This window comes from Sus scrofa, chromosome 13, assembly GCF_000003025.6.
Source record: "Sus scrofa isolate TJ Tabasco breed Duroc chromosome 13, Sscrofa11.1, whole genome shotgun sequence".
In the NCBI taxonomy this organism is placed as follows: domain Eukaryota; kingdom Metazoa; phylum Chordata; class Mammalia; order Artiodactyla; family Suidae; genus Sus; species Sus scrofa.
In genome coordinates this window covers 60,938,445-60,961,192 of record NC_010455.5, presented here as the reverse complement: position 1 = coordinate 60,961,192, position 22,748 = coordinate 60,938,445, and the positions used below count along the sequence as shown (strand labels likewise).

Here is a 22,748-nt window from a genome sequence, read left to right as displayed (position 1 = left end):
TGTCCGTTGCTGAGCAGTGTTTGTATTCAGTGTGTACTAGCGGTCAAAGTGATGGGGCCCCGAAGCCTCTCTTCTTGCCAGATATATAGGCAGAAAGAGGAGGTATTCAGATATGACACTTGGTAGCTTCTTAAGTTGTTTTAACCTGTAGTAACACACGTGATCAGTAGAGACGAGATTCATTTTGTTTTATTGATCCTTTCTTTAACAAATAGAAATGGGGACATTTCCCCCTTGTGTTAATTTCCTAGGGCTGCCATAACAAATTTGGTGGTTTGAAACAACTGAAATTTATTCTTTCACAGTTTTGGAGGCTGGAACTCTGAGCTCAGGGTCCTGGCAGGGCCATACTCCTTTCAGAGTCTCTAAGGGACAATCCTTCTTTGCCACTTCTGAGCTTCTGGCAGATCCCCAGATCTGTGGCATCCTTGGCTGTAGCGACATCACACTAATCTCTGCCTCCGTCTTTACATGGCCTTCTCTGTGTCCTTGCCTCCTGTTATAAGGACACCAGTCATTGGGTTTAGGGCTCACCACAATCCCGTAAGACCTCATCTTACCTAATTACAAAAATTACAAATCTGCAAAGTTCTGATTTCCATATAAGGTCACATTGTTAGGCTCTGAGTGAACATGGAGGTGACACTGTTCAGCCTACTACACACTCATAGTAATTTTTCTGTTGTGTTTTTGTTTTGATTCTGTTTTTGTTTTTGCAAAATGATAAGCATTTCAAACAGATGTAGAAAATCCTACATCATGTTGTTTGTCTGCAAAAATAATTCTAAGTTCTATTTATTGGTTGTATCAGCCCAGGATGACGCTTGTTAGTGCTCGTGTCACTTTTTCCCTGGGCTAGGAGTAGAACTGGAGCTACAGCTGCCAGCCTACACCACAGCCACAGCAACCCTGACCCACTGAGCGAGGCCAGGGATTGAACCTGCATCCTTCTGGATACTAGTTGGATTAGTTTCTGCTGAACCACAATGGGAATTCCCAGTGCTCATGTCACTTTGATGAGTGTCATTTTTATTGGTTGCAGACTTCGTTCTTGGAGATGGTGATGAAAGGGAATTATTTTGTTCTCATCCCTTCCTTTGGCAAATCAACTCCTTGTTCTTGGACCTAACTCGACAATAGAATTTAATCTTGCATGATAGCAGACACTGTGAGAGACTTTAATCAGAATTTAAACTGTCATTTGATACATTGTAACCCAGCATGCAGAGAACCACCTGAAGCGGTGAAATGCAAGAGTTCCCAATCAAGAAATGTAATGTAGGAGAGAGTGGCCATTATATGGCATAGCTGCACACTTATAAATGCTTTCATTTCTGCATCAGTGAATTCTTAGTGATTATACCACTTTTATAGAATAATAAACTCACCCAGCAGATTCTATCGTAATGTCTCTCAGACTTCAGGTATTCCTGGGTGGAACGCTTATGCAGTTATCATTTCCACATGTAGCACTTCTCATTTATAGTTTGCCTATTTGTAATCAATAAAAGTTTACAGATATAATTTTAAGCAGTTAAGACCATGGAAATATTGTAGCCTTGCAATGGAATGAAGAATAGCCAGTAGCTTGGTCTGTGACAGCTTTAAGTACCTGGAAATGCTTAGAAGAAAACATGAGCTTCTGCCCACAAGTTGACATTTGTAAGTCAATGTGTTAGCCATACTTGGAGAAAACATGGTTCTTTTAACCTCTGCTTCTTATGTCTGGTCCTCTGACAAGGAAAAAGAAAAGATAAGAAACGTTGTTCAACCTTCTCTTATTTTCACTAAAGAGCAGGAAGCTGTATGATTAGTTGACTTTTTGAGTAACAGAGGAAAAGCAAAAAGTTCTTATTCCCCTCAGACTGCCCAGATGTAATTCTGGTTAATAGGAGTTTATTGGTGACTCTCAGATACTCTTTGCATGGCTTATCTGATCCTGAGGCTCTTAGCCTGGCAAGAAGATTGTTTTCATCTTCATTGTAATTTTATCCAGAGCCCTCCCTGGAAGAAATAGTCTCATCTCTTGGCTGGCTTTTTCTGGCTCCAGTTCTCATTGTAGTGGGAGCCATTGTTCCTTTTGTCTCTTTTTAGGCACCGCTCAATTTCTTATACTTTTAATCTCTAAACTGGAGGTGCAATGGACCCTGGAGCCAGGCTAGGTGTGAACCCTCGTTCTGCCCCTTGCTTACCCTCGAAGTTATTATAGAAATCACATGAGTTAGTATTTGCAAAGTACTTTGATCCGTGCTTGGTTCATAGTAAGCGCTATATCAGTCTTTTTGAAAAAGATAAACTATGTTCTAGATCTTGATTGTGGTGGTGGTTATATGACTGTATATTTGTCAGAACTCATCAGAAGTATGGATTTAAAAGTTTTAATAGTATAAAAGTTTTAATAGTGGAGTTCCTGTCATGGCGCAGAGGAAACAAATCTGACTAGGAACCATGAGGTTGCAGGTTCAATCCCTGGCCATGCTCAGTGGATTAAGGTTCTGACATTGCCGTGAGCTGTGATGTAGGTCGGAGACATGGCTCGAATCTGGCATTGCTGTGGCTGTGGTGTAGGCCAGCAGCTGTAGCTCTGATTAGACGCCTAGCCTGGGAACCTCCATATGCCACCAGTGTGGCCCTAAAAAACAAAAAACAACAACAAAAAAAGAAGTTTTATTAGTATAAAACAGTAGTATAATTGTTTATAAATTATACCTCAGTAGGCCTGACGTAATTTTTTAAAAAAAAGATTAAAAAACACATCCATTTATTTTGTCAGCAAAGGGTTTATTAGGTGTTGCACAATAGAATTTTAAAAACATAATTCAGTAGTACCTGTTCTGACTCAGTGGGTTAAGAAACTGACATAGCAGCCATGAGGAAGTAGGTTCAATCCCTGGCCTAGCTTAGTGAGTTAAGGATCTGGTGTTGCTGCAAGCCTACTGAGGCATAGATTGTGAATGTGGCTTAGATTCAGTGTTGCTGTGTCAATGGTGGAGGCCAGCAACTGCAGCTCCAACTTGATCCCTGGCTCTGAAAATTCCATGTGCCACAGATGTGACCTTAAAAGAAAAAAATTCAAAGAGGCTTGGCAGTCTAGTTGAGCAGGCCAGTTACAATGCAGGATAAACTTGCCTATCAGCATGAGAAGGTGATATAAGAGATGCTGCCAGGCAGCTTCTTAGTCATCCAGTTGAGAAACACTATAGGGGGTTGGATTGCTTAAGATGTTACAAAGATTTCACCAAAGGATGGGAACTCGAGCTGGACCTCAGGTGTAGTAGATTTCTAAAGGCAGGCATTTGGGAGGGTGCTCAGGTGCAAGTGCAAGAACTGGAGGCAGAAATACACATGGAAGCTTTAGGCAACCATAAGAGAGCTGGCTGGACTAAAATACACCTGCTTGTAGGAGGGGCAGCCATGCTCCCTAGACTAATAGGTTCTTTTCTTTTCATCCACAGAAAGGCCCCCCTTCTGGGAAAGACCGGGTGAAGAAAGGGGGATCCTATATGTGCCATAAGGTAAGTCAAGTCACAAAACTTTACTTTGGTGTTCTAACAGCAAGTTCAGGGATCCATTGTGAACATTAGCCCCCTAATGTCCCATCCACTTCTGCTAATACATATCTATCCCCATCGAAGTCAGAAAAAAGTTTGGGCACAGGCATGAGGAAATTGGCATCAGAACCAGAGGTTGTAAGTGACCTATTGTCAACCATATCCATCTGTTGTATCTTGACCTTTTGAGAGGACCTTTATTGTCCCATGAACCTGGGTTGGCTGTGTGCCTTTTCCAGCATGTGATTCTGGAAGCTCACCTTTAATTTATTTGAGATTCCTGTAAATTTCTGGATTCTCTATTGGAATTAAGGTGAGAGTTATAGATGGAGGGGAGGTTATGGGATACTGGAATGGCAGTATCCCAAGTGTTCTAGGTATATAGTGTGCACTTTATGAAATAAGCATCAGTCTCAGAGAATGATCCTGCTCTTTGGGCTATAATTTCATTGTCAGAACTGACTATTCTTGGTTAGTGAAGTAACTCAGTGTTTCGTGAGTAACCTTTTTTTTTTTTTTTTTTTTGTCTTTTTGCCTTTTCTAGGGCCGCTCCCGTGGCACATGGAGGTTCCCAGGCTAGGGTTTGAATTGGAGCTGTAGCCGCTGGCCTACACCAGAGCCATAGAAACATGGGATCCGAGCCATGTCTAAATCCTACACCATAGCTCACGGCAACGCTGGATCCTTAACCCACTGAGCAAGGCCAGGGATTGAACCCGCAACCTCATGGTTCCTAGTCGGATTCGTTCACCACTGAGCCAAGAGGGGAACTCCCGAGTAACCTTTTTAAGGAGTTTGGAAATCAAAGACTACCTCTCTTCCTTTTTTTGCTTTAAATCACATATTTTTAGTGTCCCAAGCACTTCATTTTCATTTTACTATCCCTATGCAAAGATGGCATTTTTCACATTGTTATTACAAGAACCTTACCATGGTAATTCAGTCAGTCTCGACAGTTAGAGACTTAACTCATAATGGCTCCAAATTAAGTTATTAATTTGATGATGGGGGCACTGTCAAACTTTGTCTTAAAATAGTGGTTCTCAAATTTTATTGCACATTAGGATCATCTGGGATCTGTAAAATATACTGATGCCTCTTTCCTCACGCACATCATTCTGATTTGATTTTTCTGGAAAGTGATCAGGATTGTAAAGCTCTCAAGGTGATCATAATATACATCATAGTTTGGGAACACTGGCCTAAAAAGAATCTTTTTAAATTATGTATATGTGTAAATTTGTAGGTGTGTGTGTCTTCTGCATTTCTTAGAATTTTTAATATAGTTGTTTAGGTGAAGGTCAGAGTTGAATTCATTTTATGCTTTATACTTTTATAACAAGATGTGAACAAATTTATCTTTAAAATTCTAATTTTAATTTTAAATTAAAAGCACTGCCCTAGGTCATCCAGTACTTTTAAATATTCATTTACCCATCTGTGTCTTCTCCTAGAATTTTTCTCTAATTCAAGATGTTACTGCAAGTTTGTATAAATTGTCTTGCTAGGGAGCCAGACTTCCATGAAAAACAGGTGAATCTCTTTTTGCACAACAATATTTCAAAACCCTAATTGCCACCAGTTTATGTCTCTGACATATGGCACTTTTCTTAATTGGGAATCCATTTACTCTGTAACAATTGAGGACCAGAATATTTTTTCTTCAAAAATAAGTGGCAAAAATGAAGCTTATAAAAAAACATTTTAATCATGAATACTTAAATATTCCAGTGCCATGCATATGAATGTGTGTACTTTAACATTTCATTTTTCTTGCTTATTTTAAATCTGTTTTAAATTTTCATAAGCTTCTTTATTTACTCCTTGATAACATCTTTTAACCTAATGTTTTTTTTCTTTTTTTAAGTTGAAATGTAGTTCATTTACTCTAACATATTTTTTAATAAATACATTTACATGATATAGTTTTTTTTGTATGTTTATCTTGTGTCATACAACCGTGTTAAACTCACCTACATTAGTAATGTTTTTGTAGATTCTATTGTATTTTCTTCATGATTGTTATACCATCTATGAATATAGACAGTTTTACTTCCTTTTTAATCGAGATGTCTTTCATTATTTTTCCTTGGTATATTCCATTGGCTAGACTCAGTATAGAGTTGAATGGAAGTGGTAAGAACAGATATTCTTACCTAATTTTTTTTTTTTTTTTGGCCTTTTTGCCTTTCTAGGGCTGCTCCCATGGCATATGGAAGTTCCCAGACTAGGGGTCTAATCGGAGGTGTAGCTGCCAGCCTACACTAGAGACACAGCAATGCCAGATCCGAGCCGCGTCTGTGACCTACACCACAGCTCATGGCAATGCCAGATCCTCAAACCCACAACTTCATGGTTCCTAGTTGGATTGGTTAACCACTGAGCCATGACGAGAACTCCTCTAATTTTTAATTATAGGGGAAAAACATTCAGTTTTTCAAAACTAGCTATGATGTTAGCTATAGTGTTTTCAAAGATGCCTTTTATAAGCTTGAGCAAGTTTCCCTCCGTTCCTAGATTTCTGAGGATTTTTATCAGAAATGGATGTGGATTTTGCCTGGTGCTTTTTCTACAGCTTTTAAAATGTTTAAATGGTTTTTCTTTTTAAGTCTATTAATACAGTGAATTATAGCCATTGATTTTCATTTTTCAAATGTTTAACCATCCTTGGTTTCCTAGTACATCCCTTAGTTATGATGTATTATCTGTTGTATATATTTTGGATAAAATTTGGTAAAATTTATGCTTATGGTAGGTATTGGTCTGTTGTTTTCTTGTCTGGTTTTGGTATCAGTGTTTTGGTAGCTTTATAGATTAAATTGGGAAATATCCCCTCATCTTGAGTTTCTTGGAAGAGTTAATGTAGAATTAGCATTATTTCTTCCTTAAATGTTTGATAAAATTCTCCCAGGGTAACCATTTAGGCCTAGAGTTGTAACCATAAATTTAATTTAGTTAATAGCTACAGGGTTAGGCAGATTATCTGTTTCTTCTTGATTAGTTCTGGGAGTTAGTGTCCTTTAAGGAATTTGTCCATTTCATCTGCATTATTGAATTTATTGACATAATCTCTGCCTTTTCATTTTCTATTTAGACTATTTACATTTAATGTGATTGTTAATATGGTTGGGTTTAAATTTGTCATCTTAGAATTACCTGGTGGCTCAGCATTTAAGGATTTGGCATTTTCCCTGCTGTGGCTTAAGTCACTGCTATTGTAAGGGTTTGGTTTCTAGCCCTGGCAACTTCCTCATGCTAAAGGCACAATCAAAACAAAATTTTTTAAAGAGTTCCCATCATGGCACAGCAGAAACGAATCTGACCAGGAACCACGAGGTGCTGGTTCGATCTCTGGCCTTGCTCAGCAGATAAGGATCTGGCGTTGCCATGAGCCATGGTGTAGGTTGCAGATGCGGCTCAGATCCCTTGTTGCTGTGGCTGTGGTGTAGGCTGGTAGCTACAGCTCCAGTTGGACCCCATCTAAATATTTGTTTTTCTCTATGTCTCATCTGTTCTTTTCCTTTTTTTTTTTTTTTTAACTTTTTTTGGATTAAGTATTTAATCACTTCGTTTTCTCTTCTTTGGCTTATTAGCTATAATTCTTTGTTTTAAAATTTTGGGGGTCAATTAGAGTTTATATTATATATCTTTAACTTTTCTGAAGGATAAGTTTTTTTTGTTTTGTATTTTTTGGCTTTTTATGGCCGTAGCCACGGCATATCAAAGTTCCCAGGCTAGGGGTCAAATTGGAGCTACAGCTGCAGGCCTACACCACAGCCACAGCAACGTGAGATCCGAGCCATGTCTGCAACTTACACCACAGCTCACGGCAACACCAGATCCTTACCCCACTGAGCAAGGCCAGAGATCGAACCTGCAACCTCATGGTTCCTGGTCAGATTCATTTCTGCTGTGCCATGACGGGAACTCCAAGGACAAGTTTTAATTTTGTCAGTCTCAGCATGAGGGAGAGAGTACTCCAGTAGAGAGAATAGCAATGACAAAACTGAGTGGGACCCACAGGATTTTCCAGAGAGAAATGGAAGCTCTTGGATTTTGGTCAAGTTAACTGTAGATGATGTAGGTCTTTAACCTCAGTCTGGTTATTTTGGTGAAGTCAAGAAAATGGCTCAGTGTTGGTTGTGAATTACTTTTGGAGTGCTTGTTCTTTCCACTTGATTTAGAGTGACAGCGTTAACTAAATATATTAAGATCTGGACTCTGGAATTAGATCTAGGTTGAACTTCTATTACTGCTTTTTGCCAGCCTTTGCCTGTAGTCTCAGGCAAATTACTTAACCTTTCTAAGCCTCAGTTTTCATATTTGTAAAATGTTCATCATACTTGTACCTACTGTAAGGTTCTTATGAGGACTAAATGGGCCAAAATATATAAGCACTTGGTACAGGGCTTGTGGTAAAGACTCAGTAAAAGTTAGCTGCTACAAACATCATCAATTTTAACCATCATCTTTATTTTAATAAGGCTATTTTCCCCCCATCTTCCCTTTTGATTAGAGAACTAATGAACTGCTAATGAACTAAATCCTAGAAATGATTCTCATGGCACAGATGAAAATCAGCAAAAGAAAGAAAATCAATAAAAAGAAAAAAAGAATGATATAATTCATTTTGAAAAAAAATCACCTTGTTTACAAGGTTACTTTTGATCATGGGTCAGGGCCAATTTGCATGACGAAAGTAACCTCTGATGATTATTTCTAACTTTTCAAAAATCCACCCAAAGCATGGCTTCAGTAAGGAGAAGAGGACACAGAAAGAAAAACTATCAGTCCACATGGTGTAAGTTAAGAGCATAGATTCTGGAATGGGATTGAAAAGGCTGTAATCCTGGATTGACACTTATATTTGTGACTTTAGGCACGCTGTTACTATAGCTGTGCCTGTTTTTTCCTTGTGTATATGATACACATACTAATAATATCTACCTCAGGATTATTGGGAGGATTAATACACATGAAGTTCTTAGTGAAGTCCACATAGTAAATACTCAAGAAAAATTAGTCATTCTTGAATTTTGTTAGATTAATCCCTGTGATGTCTTTGGCTCAATCTACAACATTGAGGAAATCCTCACTCCCCTTTTCCCTGACCCCTACCATTTTACAACAAGATTACTAGCAAAAGGAATTGATCGAGTTCAGCGGCAAGAGTAATGGATGGGAAACTGAGAGACCTGGGTTCTGTGTGATTTTTCTATAGTGATTTTGTTCATAATGAGCTATAGTTACCTTTAAACTCCTTTTTTCCCTAAAATTCTTCTCATAAAAGCCATATTGCTGTCCCCCTTGACTTCAGAGCCTTGGAGAGAGTCATTATCTTAAATGGATTGTTTCTCAATCCAGCATCACATTCTTAGTGCAGCTCTTGAAATCAATTTCACTTAGTTATTAGCCATTTTGATGAAATTGGGCTATAACAGGTCCTCACCACTACTTCTGTTCTTAATTAATAAAATGACCCATATTTCAACCACTCAAAGACCTAACATCATTAATAACCATTTTTGATGCTAAAAGTAGATTTGGAAAAAAAGAAAGAGCAATGAGGACATTTAAAATCAGGCCATTTCCCTCTTTAATTATGTTTTTCATTAGTTGTCCTTTACTGGAATTTAAAATGAACTACTTATTAATAAATGTTTGTTGAGTGAATGAGTACTTTTTGAAGTGGAATGATGATGTGAATTGACTGTTGTCTCATATGATGTTCCTGACCTCTCAATAGTAACTTGTGGTAAGATTTGCTTTTTAAGGTTTAACCTTCATCCTTTAGGTTAGTGGAAGATTTTAGGTACTGCTGTGATCCAATAAAGGACTAGCTGTTTTAGTTGTCATTGGTTTTAAGCTTTTTTTTTGTTATGCAAACAAAACATTTTCATTGCATAAAATTAGAAAATAAATAATAAACATAAAATGAAAATAAACATCATTCACCCTGCTTTCTGAAGAAAACTATTAATAGTATTCTACAAAACTTTTTGGTGCATTTTTATTTTTTCTTCCAAAAATGGAATTATGCTTTATGCACCAGTGTCTTCTTGGTCATGGTAAAAATCTTTTGTACATCATAGATCTGTTTTTCTGAACACAGTGTCCCAGGCAGGCATGATTCATCAGAATTGCTACAGCCTGCATTTTGTGACATATGAACACCTAATTTTTAAGTAGTTTGTTATATGAGACATAAGTTGCATATAGAACTTTGCCATCCAACAAACAGCTCACTCTGTCCTCTGTCTTGTCACCAGAGGTACCCACTCAGCTTTCCCATTTATATAGCAAATAATTTTCCTATTTATGTAGCAAACGCATAACCATTTCAGATGCTGAAAAAGTGTTGTCTTTCTGACACAAGATCTCTAGGACCTGTGGAGAAGCTGGCTAATGCTTTTGTTATAGGGAGAAAGCACGTTAAGCCAAAGAGGCTGGATAAGACAGGCAGAGTTAGTTTCTTTAATTAAGAGTGTTGTGTCCATTATAAAGTAACAGTTATAATACCTCCATGTGTCTAGTGCTTTACTTTTTAGTGTAAAGCTAAGATGAAGTATTTTGACATTATTCCGTTATTAGCCCTATTTTATCAATGAGGGAGCAGATTCAGAAAGGCTTTGTTGAATAGTTGGATTTTGCCATTTCGGGTTAGTAAATTAGCAAAGTGTTTGTCACAGTTTTCATTTGTGTCAAGCCGAACCTCCTCTTTCTTCCTGGAAGACTTCCTTTAATATGACTCCATACAATTTATCCACCCATGTTTCCTGCTTTTTATCATATATCCAATGTCCCAGTGATTGGTTTTGCCTGGAATTCTCATTCTTCTAATCTTTGGGCAGCTTAGCTCACACGCCCCTCCTGAGAGAGGCAGGCCACCTTATCTATTTAGCACCTAGTCACGTCTAGTCCTCTCTCTCTATTTAACTTTATTCCAGGCTGACTATTGCTGGAATTAGTCTTGAATGTATAGGTTTTATTTATTGTCCGACTAATTGCTCCCTGTTGAATATAATCTTCCCAGTAACAGATACATTGTCTTGTTCTGCATTGCATCTCTTATACCCAGAATAGCATCTAGCATGTTGTAAGTTCTCAGATATTTAGTGTATAAATAAGCTGTGTTCTGATGCTGTCAGGCTGTGGCCTTGCTATCCTCTTAATTGGCTGCATTTTTCCGTTTTCTTGCCTCTGATGTCATTTTTTCTTGATTTAATATACCTTTTTTCCTCCTTTCTAAGTCCTATAAATCAGTGCTACTCAATTTGTGGCCTGTGGGTGCATTAGCAGCACCTTCAAGCTGGAAAAGCAATGCGGATTCTTGGACTCTACACCAGACTTACTGAATTGGGATCTCTGGGTTTGTGGCCTAGAAATAGGTATTTATACAAGCTCTCCAGGCTATATATTTCTGTCTGCTGAAATCAGAAAACCACTGCTGGAGTTCCTGTTGTGCCTTAGTGGGTTACAAACCTGACTAGTACCCATGAGGGTATTGGTTTGATCCCTGGCCTCACTCAGTGGGGTTAAGGATCCAGCGTTGCCACAAGCTGTGGTTGTAGGTCACAGATGCAGCTCAGATCTGGCGTTGCTGTGGCATAGGCCAGCAGCTGTAGCTCTGATTTGACTCCTAGCCTGGGATCTTCCATATGCCACAGGTGCAGCCCTAAAACAATATATGTAAATATATAAATTAATTAAAAAAAGAAAACCACTGCCATAATTATGTAAATCCTGCTCTGGTCAAGTTCTACCTTCCAAAAGTCTTTCCTAAAAACTTTGACATTCTTCAAGGGACCATTTATTCCCCTGAATTAGTAATTAACCTCAGAATCTTTTACCTCCAGCTTGTTTTGCAGCTGCTTGATGTGTAATCACTGCTTCCTCAACCAGCCTGTGATCTCCAGTGGGACAGTGTACACAGAAGGCAATCAGGAAACACTTGATTGTTTTTCGTCATGTGTGGTATAGTCATGGAAGAAGAATGTAGGGAGTAGCTACATGGAACAAAGCTTCTGCTGCATCTTCCTGCATTGTCACCTCTAATCATTTTAGAGCTTCCATTGCCTGCCAATCACAGGTTGTAGCAGATGCCATCACTTTTTTTCATTATTTTAGGCATATTTTGTATTCATTTTCCCTCTGCCTGCCTGATTATTGGCAATATGTTACATTCCTCACTGACCACAGAGAAAACGAGAAAATTGGTTGCTATTGTTTGACTATCTGTAGAAGACAAAGCACTGTGTCTTTTTTTTTTTCCCCCCATGGTGGAAGTATTCTGGAGAATTTCATTTTCAGCTTTAGAGATAATTTTTATGAAGATTAGAAACATTCAACTTTTGTGAGAGAAAGAAGAATAATAAGAATTAAGGGGGAAAAAAAACCTGTTTCATGCTGAGCTATTTCCTTTCCACAAATTATCTCTCCTTCATGAGTCCCAAAGTTACTCAACATGGTTCTTTGTGCATTTTCTTTAGCCGGCAGGAACTTCAGTTTCACAGGGCTAACTCGGAGTTGATGCTCTTGGTATACAGGGTAACTAGTTTATTTATCATTCTCTGTTATTTTGGCCCAAAGAATAATCTGAGGACATAAGGGTTCCATGCATGTTTATTTTTGGAATATGGAAGCTTTCGAAGTGTTTGAATCAAGGAATCTGTGGTTCTTCACTGAATATCTGTGCGGGGGGGTTGAGGGGAGTGGCCAGGGACATGTTAGGCTTTCTTATTTGTACAAGTATGTGTGCACATGGAGGAGAATCTATCAAGGGTGGAAAAGAAGCATGAGATATAAAACCTTTCCAGCTAGGAATATAGACTCTTGCTAGGGAGGCAAGCACACCATAGATCTGTATTCAAATTCTGCTGCTTTTAACAGCTCTCATCAGGCTAACTTGCTTAATTCCTGTGGGCGTTATGATCAAATCAAATAAGTGATGAAGGTACCTAGCACCATGCCTGGTGTGCTTGATGTCTGTATTGTACTCTGCTCTTATTAAACAAAAATAAATCCCTCCCCACAAAAATACATAGCTTTATGATTTGTTACTGTTTAAACTCCAAGAGCAATATATTAAGAAAAAATGTTTTGCATAGCCTTCCTGGGTTTGCTGTTTAATTTTTGCCAAGCTGCAGGATATTAAATAATATCTTAGTGTTCTTAATTAATGTTTTCTCAATTGCCATTTAGCTTTATTATGTGATTTCATGTCAAATGCTATTCTAAATGTAAAAATAACTTTTCAGATTATAAAAATAGTACTTTCTGTAGGAAATTTGAAACTCTCAGGGATAAATACAGTTTGGATTGTGATGCATTTTGAATCTTCCAGTCTTTTCTTCTTTGGCCTATGTGATTATCTAGCTTGAGATCATACTGTATATACAGTTTGGTATTCTTTTTCATTTAACTTTGTATCCTGAGAAATTCATATGTGATTCAGTATTATTAAAACCTGTCTTGTAATGGCTGCTTACTAGTGGTCTAACACATGGATGTACCATAACTCATGGAACAGTAGGTCATTACATTGTTTGTAACTGTTGTAAGTAATGCTGACACAACATCTTTGTATCTGTCTAGTCATGTTTATAAAGTAAAGGATGTTGGATAATATGATGAGCTCTGAATATGCTGCCCTTTTCCAAACATACATGCCAAGTGTGCAGGAGATGGGTGTCTGTTGGGGAGGCACTGTCTACAGGTAGGCATAACTCGCCTTAGCTGGGACTTAGATACAACATGGACCTGTAGAGCCTTTGGCTAAGAACACTCACCTTTCTGGTTCTCTCTGCACAGTCCTACTGCTACAGGTACCGCTGTGCTGCTCGAAGCCAGAACACGCCGGACAGCTCGGCTTCAAATCTGGGGTTCCGCTGTGCAGCTGACCACCAGCCCACCACAGGCTGAGTCAGGAGGAGTCTTCCCGAATCCGAGAAGTCGTGTCTAATGTGCATGCGGCTTCCTTCAGAATGCTGACCCACCTCGTGGAAGAATTTCCACATCAGGTGGGCTACGTACCTGCCCGATGGCCAAAGGAACTGTGTTGTGAGACCAAATTGCCGCTGACCTGCATCAGCATGTGCGCTTTATTGTGTGATGTATTTTTGGAGCTCATTGCCATGTTTTATTTTTGAGAGTCTTTTAAAGAGGGAGGAGGTGGAGGGCACCCTGAGCTAGGTTTCAGTAGGCCTGTGTTCTACCAGGCTCTGCCCAGGGGATTAGACCCCAGGGTCCCACACTTGACCTTCCTGGGCCTCAGTGACCTCATGGGTCCAGTGACAGGGTGCACAACATGGTCTCTGAGGCTCTCTCCCCACTCACAAATTCTCTGAGTATATCAGATTCTATTGTGATTTCATAGTGAGAATTTATGACAGATTATTTTTTAGCAATTTTTTTCATGTGTGAAACTTGGGTGATACTAATCATGTAAATAATTGTTCTCTTATATATTATTTTCAGAAAAGGATGAGGGTGGTGGTAGTGATGATTCTTTATATTCATACTGCACTTTGTTTTGTCAAGGAAATCAGTGTCTTTTACATGGTTATGATGCATCCCACTTGGGCCAGCAATGTGCTCTCAAGTTCAGCAATCTGAACTCGCAGGAATGTCTGTGGGGTGACTCTACTGTGCTTTATTTTTAAAAATTAAGTGCCTTTGGTTCAGGGGGCAGTTATAAGCCCTATTTCCCCCTCTCCCCAAAGCCTTTGGTGAATGTGAAATCTGTGCCACATGGAGAAACTTGTTTAATTCTAGATGTAGGAAAAAAGGAACAAGAACCTTGAATTGACTATATTCAAGGTATCCAGTATTTTGTAATAGAGAAGTAGGAAATCTTGTTGGCTGTGGAATATCAGATGCTTTGGATCATGCACTATGTTGAATAAACTGGTATCTGCTAAATCAGGCTTCACTCTCATTGGTTCCCTTTCCATTTCCCTCTATTATGTTTTCTTTGAAAGAAATGACTTTGTGATGATGTCTGTGTTTTCTTTGCTAGAAAGCTTTTCATGTCCACTAGCTACCTGATAACTTTGATATGTGAGCAGTTTGTGGGGACTTTTATTCCCCAAGGCAAGGCTTCAGCCAGGAACCTAACGGTGACCTTCCCTCAGTAGATGAGGCAAAGTCAAGGGTGGTGGTTCCATTCTGTAAAACCCGATTACTGCTTCACATGCCAGGAAAGCACCTGTTTTAGAGTAATGGCTTCCAACCAGAGGTCCCTGTCATCAGGACCTCAGCCTGATTCCCCAGTTCTTGAAGACCCTCAATTCATTTCTAGCATGGCATTTGACAGGAGTGGCTCATCTTTATGTTGGTTGTTCGTAAAGTAAGTCCAATAATATTCATAAGTGTTCAGCCAACTTTTCATTGCTACTTTTGTGCTTAGCCTCCTAATATTAAAAGATTTATCTTGAAAAACTTTTTCTTGTGTTGCTGGGGTGTTGGGCCACATTTGCTAATCTGCCACTTTGTGGATAAAAAATGTTTCTTGGAGTTCCCTGGTGGCCTAGCAATTAATGATCCCATGTTGTCATTGCTGTGGTGTGGGTTCAGTCCCTGGCCTGGGAACTTCTGCATGCCATGGGCATGCCCCTCCCCTCCAAAAAAAAAGAAAAAAAGAAAATGTTTCTTTATAAACTTTCACCAATTGATGATTAACACCAGGCAAAACAAACAAACAAAAAACTTACTACATTGAAAAAGCTAGTGGAAGAAATAGGTATTTTATTCTTAAAGTCACCACTACTCAAGCACAGTTTTTGTTTTTACTTATTACCTCCCACCTGCTTGTATTTTTTTACATGGTTATAGTTTTAGTGTGTATATTTTGGATTCTTCTGTTGGTAATTAATGTTATATAGCATAAATATTTGGGGGCGTGTTTTGGCTTAGTCTTTAGAATTGCATTTTTAGTAAGAGCACAATGTTAGAAAGCATTTAAAATGAAATCGTAACCAGCCCTTCTTTTAAAAAACACATTATTAGGTTACTGACTAGAGATTGCACCAAACTACTGACAGCTGTGGCCACTACCCTTTGTAATATTGAGTGTTAACTTATGAACAGACTGACAACATTGTAGTATAATGATTGCAGCCTTAATGCCATATGTGCATTCTTGAAAAAAACCTCACCTTTTGTAAAATCATACCTAAAAAGTAGGGAGCGTAAGGGAGAAATAGAGGTAGGGAGAAACCACTGAAATCTTAAGGAACTTTGTAACCAGAGGACTATCAAAAATAATAATGATCCTCAGTTAAATCTGCAGTGTCTTTTGAAGCCATCATTTCAGCCAGTCAGTCCTTTGTGGCCCTAAGCCCTGGGGTGCCTCCTTCTTCCTTCTCCAAGATGTTAGTTTTTTGGTTGTTTTTGTTTTTATCGAAGTATACAATGTTGAGTTAGTTTCATATATACAGCAAACTAATTCAGTTACTCATATATGTATTTGTTTTCAGATTCTTTTCCATTATAGGTTATTACAAGATATTGAATATAGTTCCCTGTGCTATATGGTAGGTACTTGTTATTTATCTATTTATGTAAATATAATATATATATTATATATATATAATAGTAGAGTGTTAAGATATAAGTTTTTAATGGCATTTGCTTTTAATGGAGACCACTTCTATCAAAAGTAAAGATCTGATTGGGGAGTTCCCATCGTGGCACAGCAGAAACGAATCTGACTAGGAACCCTGAGGTTGCGGGTTTGATCCCTGGCCTCGCTTGGTGGGTTAAGGATCCGGTGCTGCTATGAGCTGTGGTGTAGGTTGCAGACGAAGCTTGGATCCTGCATTGCTGTGGCTGTGGTATAGGCTGGTGGCTGTAGCTCCGATTTGACCCCTGGCCAGGGAAACTCCATGTGCTGCAGGTGTGGCCCTAAAAAAAGGCAAAAAAAAAAAAAATCGGAGTTTAGATTTTTGTATCAATCTTTTTTAAGATGGGGGAATTTTTTGTAGTATCTTTATTTGAATGCTCAGATTTTCAGAGAGATTAAGATAGGGCAGATTTTAGCTATTTTGAAGCCACTAAATCACTATTTATGCTTCCAGAGGATTAAAAAAATTGGGGTGGGGAGAGATCTTCATATATTGTTAAAGTTTTAAGTTGCAAGAATGTTTACCCCTGATTGTTTCAAAACACATCTCTAATAACATATACCCCAACATAACTTCCACATCCTTCTGTCTTCCAACTTATGTTTACTAATCACTTATGAGCTATTTCTGCATCAAAGAAATATTCATTGTAGCAAAACAGATTACTTGGCTGATAAGCCAGTACCAATGTTGAGACTCTGTTTTGTTGTTACTGCTGCTTGTTTTTTTAGGAGCTCATATATTGGGTCTATGCTTCTATTTCATTTTTTGCCCCATTGAAGCATAGAGGAAATTTAATCTGTGTTCTCAAATCTGCTTTGGTCCTGAATCCTGGACAATTTCTTTATTTTTAGGGGTGTACGCAAGGGGCTGATTAGGTAACAAGTCACATCTTCTTTTTAAAAGCCATGTAAACATGTTTAGAAGAGGGAAAGGGATGGGGAATGATGGTCATCTTGATCAAGAGTGATGTTTCCTTCTTGGAAAGCATCAAATTACACAGAGACCTCGAACTTTGTATGGTTCAGCCTACAGCTTAAAATGAAATACAGATCTGCATCAATGAAGACTTTTCTTTTTTAAGTCCTCCCTCCCTGCCTTGGTTTGTTTGTTTGTTTTGATAAAGCATCTCTGTTGTCCATATGACCCTTTAGGAAAAAAAAGAGATGCTGTTCATTTTAGTAAGTATTTATTTGGGCTAGAATGTGGTGGGGTAATGGCTCCAAACTAATATATTGGTAACTTCTGTAGAAATGGACCGTCTTTACTGAGAATTCTATTGTTGACATAAAATAAGGCAACAGGTCTTTCATCTATGAGAAGCTCACAATTTTAGGCTTCTTGCCCTCACCTTTTCAAAATGGCTTATGTTTTCAGGCTACACAGAATTGTTTTATGTGGTAAAATCCATAGTGGACTTAATAAAAGGAGTATTTTGAAAAAAATAAGGAAATATGGGGTTTTTTTTTGGTTCTGAGACTTTAGGAATTTCATACAAGAGACTAAGGTGGGATTTATTTTTCTTTATAAAATGATATTTTGCATGCATTTCTTCCTCATTCCTTCCACTAACCTCCCCACTGGCAATATTTCTCATCAGGGAGTTAACCTGCAGGCTGGCGATTAGGTGGAATTCAGGAGGTGTGGAGCCTGGCTCTCGAGGGAACAGGGCCCAGGCTGAATGTGTGAGTGATGCCCATTCTAAAGGCGCTGCCACTGCTCTGCCCTCCCATGGCTGCTGTGCAGCAGTGCCAGCCCAGAGTTGCTCTGTACCCCAGTTTCTGTGAGTAGCTGGTTGTCTGCATTCTCATGTGAAGTCTTCTGAGTTTTTAATGTTGGCAACCAAATCAGATTTAAAAAACAAAACAAAACTGGACGTTCCCATGGCGTCATGGGTTGAGGATCTCGCATTGCTGCACCTATGGCACAGGTTACAACTCTAGAGGGGGTTGAATCCAGCCCAGGAACTTCTACAGGCCACAGGTGTGGCCAAAAAAACAAAAAACAAAAAACCCTCGAAAAACAAACACGAATACACACTGTGAAGACCTAATAAATTGCTTCTGTAGCCAGATTTAGTCTGGAGGGTGCAAGTTTTCAACCTAGATTATGAAAATTTATTCATTTCAAGGAGCACAAAATCTTGTATTCCTTTCTGGAAAATGATCGAGTAAATAATGTACCAGTTATAAATGTCCAACTGTGAGAAAGGGCAGTGGCTTGCCCAGGACATCATCTTAGCAGAATTGCCTTCTCTCCATCCCCATGCCATCCCACCTAAAATCATTTAACAGCCATGGGTAATCTCAGCAGTGCTCTCAACAGTTCATTTTCATTAACTGGCACTTACTACTGAATTTGCAGACAAATATCAAAGAATAGCAGAAATGTCAGTTTCTTGACTGTGAGTGTCATTTATTAAAACTTAGTTCTCTGTAATACAAACTACCCCAGAGTAGGCCTTGTTTTTATAGGTTTTGCCAGAATCAGTCATGCTATTAGTAAAAGATGGCCTTTGTTGTTTAAAAATGCCGTGGAAATTATTAACTCCAAGAGCCTCAGACGGAGCTCTGGCAGCAGGCCAGAATGCCTGACTCTTTATGTTGAGGCCATTGGAGCAGCAATCTAATTTTTTGATTAAGCAAAATCATTACAAATAGTATTCAGATAGGCTGTAAAATGAGAAATGCTCTTCTCTGAAACTTGCCCTATTTAGGATTGGAAAGTTGACGGGATTATCGCCAAGGGGTGGAATTTTTCAGCTTCAAATCAGATTCTAATCTGCCCCCAAATGGTAATTGACCCCAAAATCATCATTATGAGAAGGCTGGTTGGGCCTTTGGAATTAGTCACCATTGTCAGGCAAGAAGGTGATTCCATTTCAGAGTAAATAAAGGTCTGGTAGATCCTTTCCTACCCCTGGGTCGGGGCCATGTTTTACAAACTCCTTGTTTTCTTTGCTGAGGAAATGGAACACCCATCAGAGCAACTCTTTTCCAGCATGTAAATTTGGCACCTCAACAGGGTAACATTAGAAGCTCTGAATCAACACTGAGGGGGAAAGTGAAACCAACTAACAGTCAATCAGGGAACAGAGATAAGCCCTTCCTTGTCAGGTGGCACTGATAAAAAGTTCACCTGCATTTAGTTTGGTGCCTGTGAAGAAGGGCCCTTTGTGGTTGCTTTTTTGAAGACTATAGTTTTTCTCTGTTTCAGACACTTGACAAATAAAATTTAATTTATTTACTTCTAATTGACACCTAAGGATGCCCTTTAATCTCTTCCATTAGCTTCTTTAAAAGGCAGTTTAGCATCATATGAAAAAAGCACCAGAATAAGATTATCTGGGATTATTTACCTACCCCTCCACCTACCTACCTTGTGACCTTAGCAAGTAATGCCCTCTCAGGCAAATGGGGGCAATGACCTCTTGGGCTTGTGGGGAGATATGAAATGATGCAAAAATATTTAGCACAAATTACTTTGGCAAAGTGCTTACTAAGTACTTGTTTCTATTAGGAGTATGATTATTAAGATAGAGGAGCAGGAAGGTACCACCAAACAGTCCTGATCAATCCTGGGGTTCAGCTTAGAACAGAGAGCCAAGTGAGCTGAGAGGGAGAAAGATCAAAGAGGCTGGATTTAAAAGCTTAACTAGACCTCTATCTCAAACACTTAAAAAGAAAGAAAGAAAGAAAAGCTGACATGATTGATTCCCAAACCTCTGTTAATACTTAAATTTGAAAAATGTGCTGATATTGTACCGTCCATCTGTTCCCCAAAGTTCTCTTTAAAGGAGAAAATTAGATCTGGTTATTTCTACATACATTGTATAATTCTGAAGCTTTTCCTCTTCAGTCTCTCTCACAAAGAACCTCTGGCAGGTTTAATATCAAGAAAATGTCATTTGTAGGCATAACAATAATTAAAAGAAAGAAAACAGACAAGGGAGGGCAGAATCTTGGCCAATAATATGTTGACTAGCCTGTTAATGTTACATATGTTTTCAATGCTAATTTGCATTCCAGAGAATTTTTTTAAAAGGTAATTCTGCTAAGTCATTTAAATTATTTCTTATTTAATTTTTCTCTGAGATGATTGGTCCATGATCTAGACTCTAACCTCATAAATTACCAGATTTAAAACTCCAGGTGGAGAGTTCTCCTGTGGCACAGCGGGTTAAGGATCTGGAGTTGTCACTGCAGTGGCTAGGTCACTGATGTGGCATGGGTTCGATCCCTGGCCAGGCAACTTCCACATGCCTTGGGGAAAAAAAAAAATAACAACAATGAAAACAAAACCCTCAAAACGATGTCCAAAGGTCCAAAGAATAGTTGAGGGTTTGGCAGCCCTCACAGGGATTGGTGCAACAGGTTTTGAGAACAGTAGCTCTCAAAGTGTGGTCTCTGGACCCCATTTAGGGGGCTGAGTCGAAATTGTTTTCCTAATAATAAGATGTGGTTTGCCTTTTTTATGAGTGTATGGTGAGTATATTGAGGGATTTTCCACGTACTACATGATTTATAGCTTGATGGATCATAAAATATGAGCTTGTATATTTTTATATTTTAAATTTTTTCCAGTCTTAATTTTTGATATGCTATACATTAGCTATAAGCTATATTACAGAAGCTCTCTGGGGGTCTTCAGTAAGATGTGGGCATGTATAGGGGTCCTGGGAGCCCCAGAAGAGTTTGAGGGCTTCTGATCTAGGAGAAAAGCAAGGTCAGATGGTGACTGAATCTGTCTTGGGAATAATATCTTCTCCATCTCTTCTGAAAATAATCAAGAAGAACTGAGTTTAAATGACCACAAGAGTAAGTAAAACGATATGTTAAGAAGTGCTTCTTTCCTATTCCTTTTGGGAGACCTATTAAATACATGCAGAGGAGAATTTCCTGCCCTGGCTCCAAGAAGACCCACCAATAATTTAGTTGAAGCAGTGACCTCACAGGGTCAGGAAGAGGAAGCCTGGGCAGCAGCGCAGGCAAATGGCCCCGCCATGGTTGTCACATTTTCACAGAGATGGTGATAATGGAGTTGGGTTCTCTGACAATCCTATGCATGGACGGCCCCAAACAATCCTGTAGCTGGAGTCCCTCTGATATAGGACTCCCCAAAGGGCTTTGTAATGTTAGGTGTACGTAGTTTAATTTCCCCTGCTGTTGCAGCCTCTGCTTGAGGAGGTGTGGTGGGACCCTGCAAGTCAACTGTCTGCCCCATCAGGTGATGGTTGTATCATAAAGCGAGTGAGAAAGCTCAAAGTGTTACTTTCATGAAGCAGCTCATTTCCTTTGGTGGAGTTGTCTTCACTGTGCTGTATGATTGTCATTGTTCTACCTTCCTCTTGCCTGGAACAAATTTAGGCACCCCTTGGCCAGGCCTTCTGTACCTGATCTAATTTAATCTGCAGGCAATCTTGTGGGAAGGGGGAAACACTGGTTATTTTTTATTAGTATTCCCATTGTGGACTTAGGCAGCTAGGGCTGTGTGTTTGCAAGGTGTCCCAGTGACATGGCTGAATAAGGCAGAATCAGGACCCACACCATTTTTGTGACTTCTCTGCATGGCATCACTAAGTATGCAGTTTTATTATGAATTTGGGGAGGGGAGGGGTGGATTGGAGAGGCAAGAGGAAGGCAAAAGTTGGCCTCAAGGAGAAAAAGAAAGGTAAAGGTTGAGGAGATGGAATGGATTTGTGATTAAGAATGTGGACTCTGGAGCCAGACTGTCTTGGTTTAAATTCTTGCCCTACTGCTTGCTAGATGTGTGACTTTGGGTAAGTTATTAACTGATTTGTTCTTCAGATTTTGAAAATTAAGTGGGAATACTTTTAGAAAAGGTACATTCAAGGCAAGAAGGTTAAAATTGTCAGTAGAGGGTAATCTGCATGCAAATCTTTGACCTGCTAAATATCCCTTCCGTATCATTCTCAGTATGGCCATGAGACATCCAAAGTTAGGACTCTGCATTTTCAAAAGGCATGTTTTCATCACATCTTTGTCTTTTCTAGAATGTGCTGCTGCTGCTTTTTACAAAGTGAACATGTTTCCATAAAGAAGTGGATTTTTTTTTTTTTAGGGGCAAGGTGGGAGAAGGCTGGGTATATGGGAAACATTCTTATGCTGGAAATAATGAAGATCGAAAGGTGTGTTGTCAGTTCATTCATACCAGGCTCAAATTCATGAAAAAAAAAATGCAGCTGATAAGACAATTGAGATCATGTATGAAGAATGAAAGAAAAAGTGTCCTGCAGCATGCTTGTTAAATAACACTCTGAAAAAGCACATGGGAGGACTTATTTGATAAGAGTAAATCTCTGGGTCTTTGTAAAACTGGGTTTAAGTTTCTTACTCAATACCCCTAACTATGCTATGGGTCTGAAAACTGGGCATTGTTTCCTAAGATGCGGTTTCAGGGCAGCTTCCAACTTCAGCTTTTGCCTCTGTTCCAGACGTTTGTAAATGTTCAGTTTGGTAGGGAGGAAAAAAAACCTCACTAATATGGGAACCACATTCACTTTGTAATTTTATATTTATTAACAAAATCTTTTGCACCAGGATATGTTAGTCAA

The 22,748-nt window shown here is 38.9% G+C and overlaps 1 protein-coding gene across 2 annotated transcripts in view; it reads left to right on the top strand.

The window, feature by feature from the left end:
- SUMF1 (sulfatase modifying factor 1) overlaps positions 1-14,475 on the top strand; it is a 90,581-nt gene extending 76,106 nt beyond the window's left edge. The window contains exons 7-8 of one of the 2 annotated variants that reach the window (XM_013981911.2): positions 3,456-3,515; positions 13,362-14,475. In XM_013981911.2, coding sequence (XP_013837365.2) covers positions 3,456-3,515; positions 13,362-13,472 — 171 coding nt within the window. In that variant the 3' untranslated portion in view covers positions 13,473-14,475. 2 annotated transcript variants of the gene reach the window in all.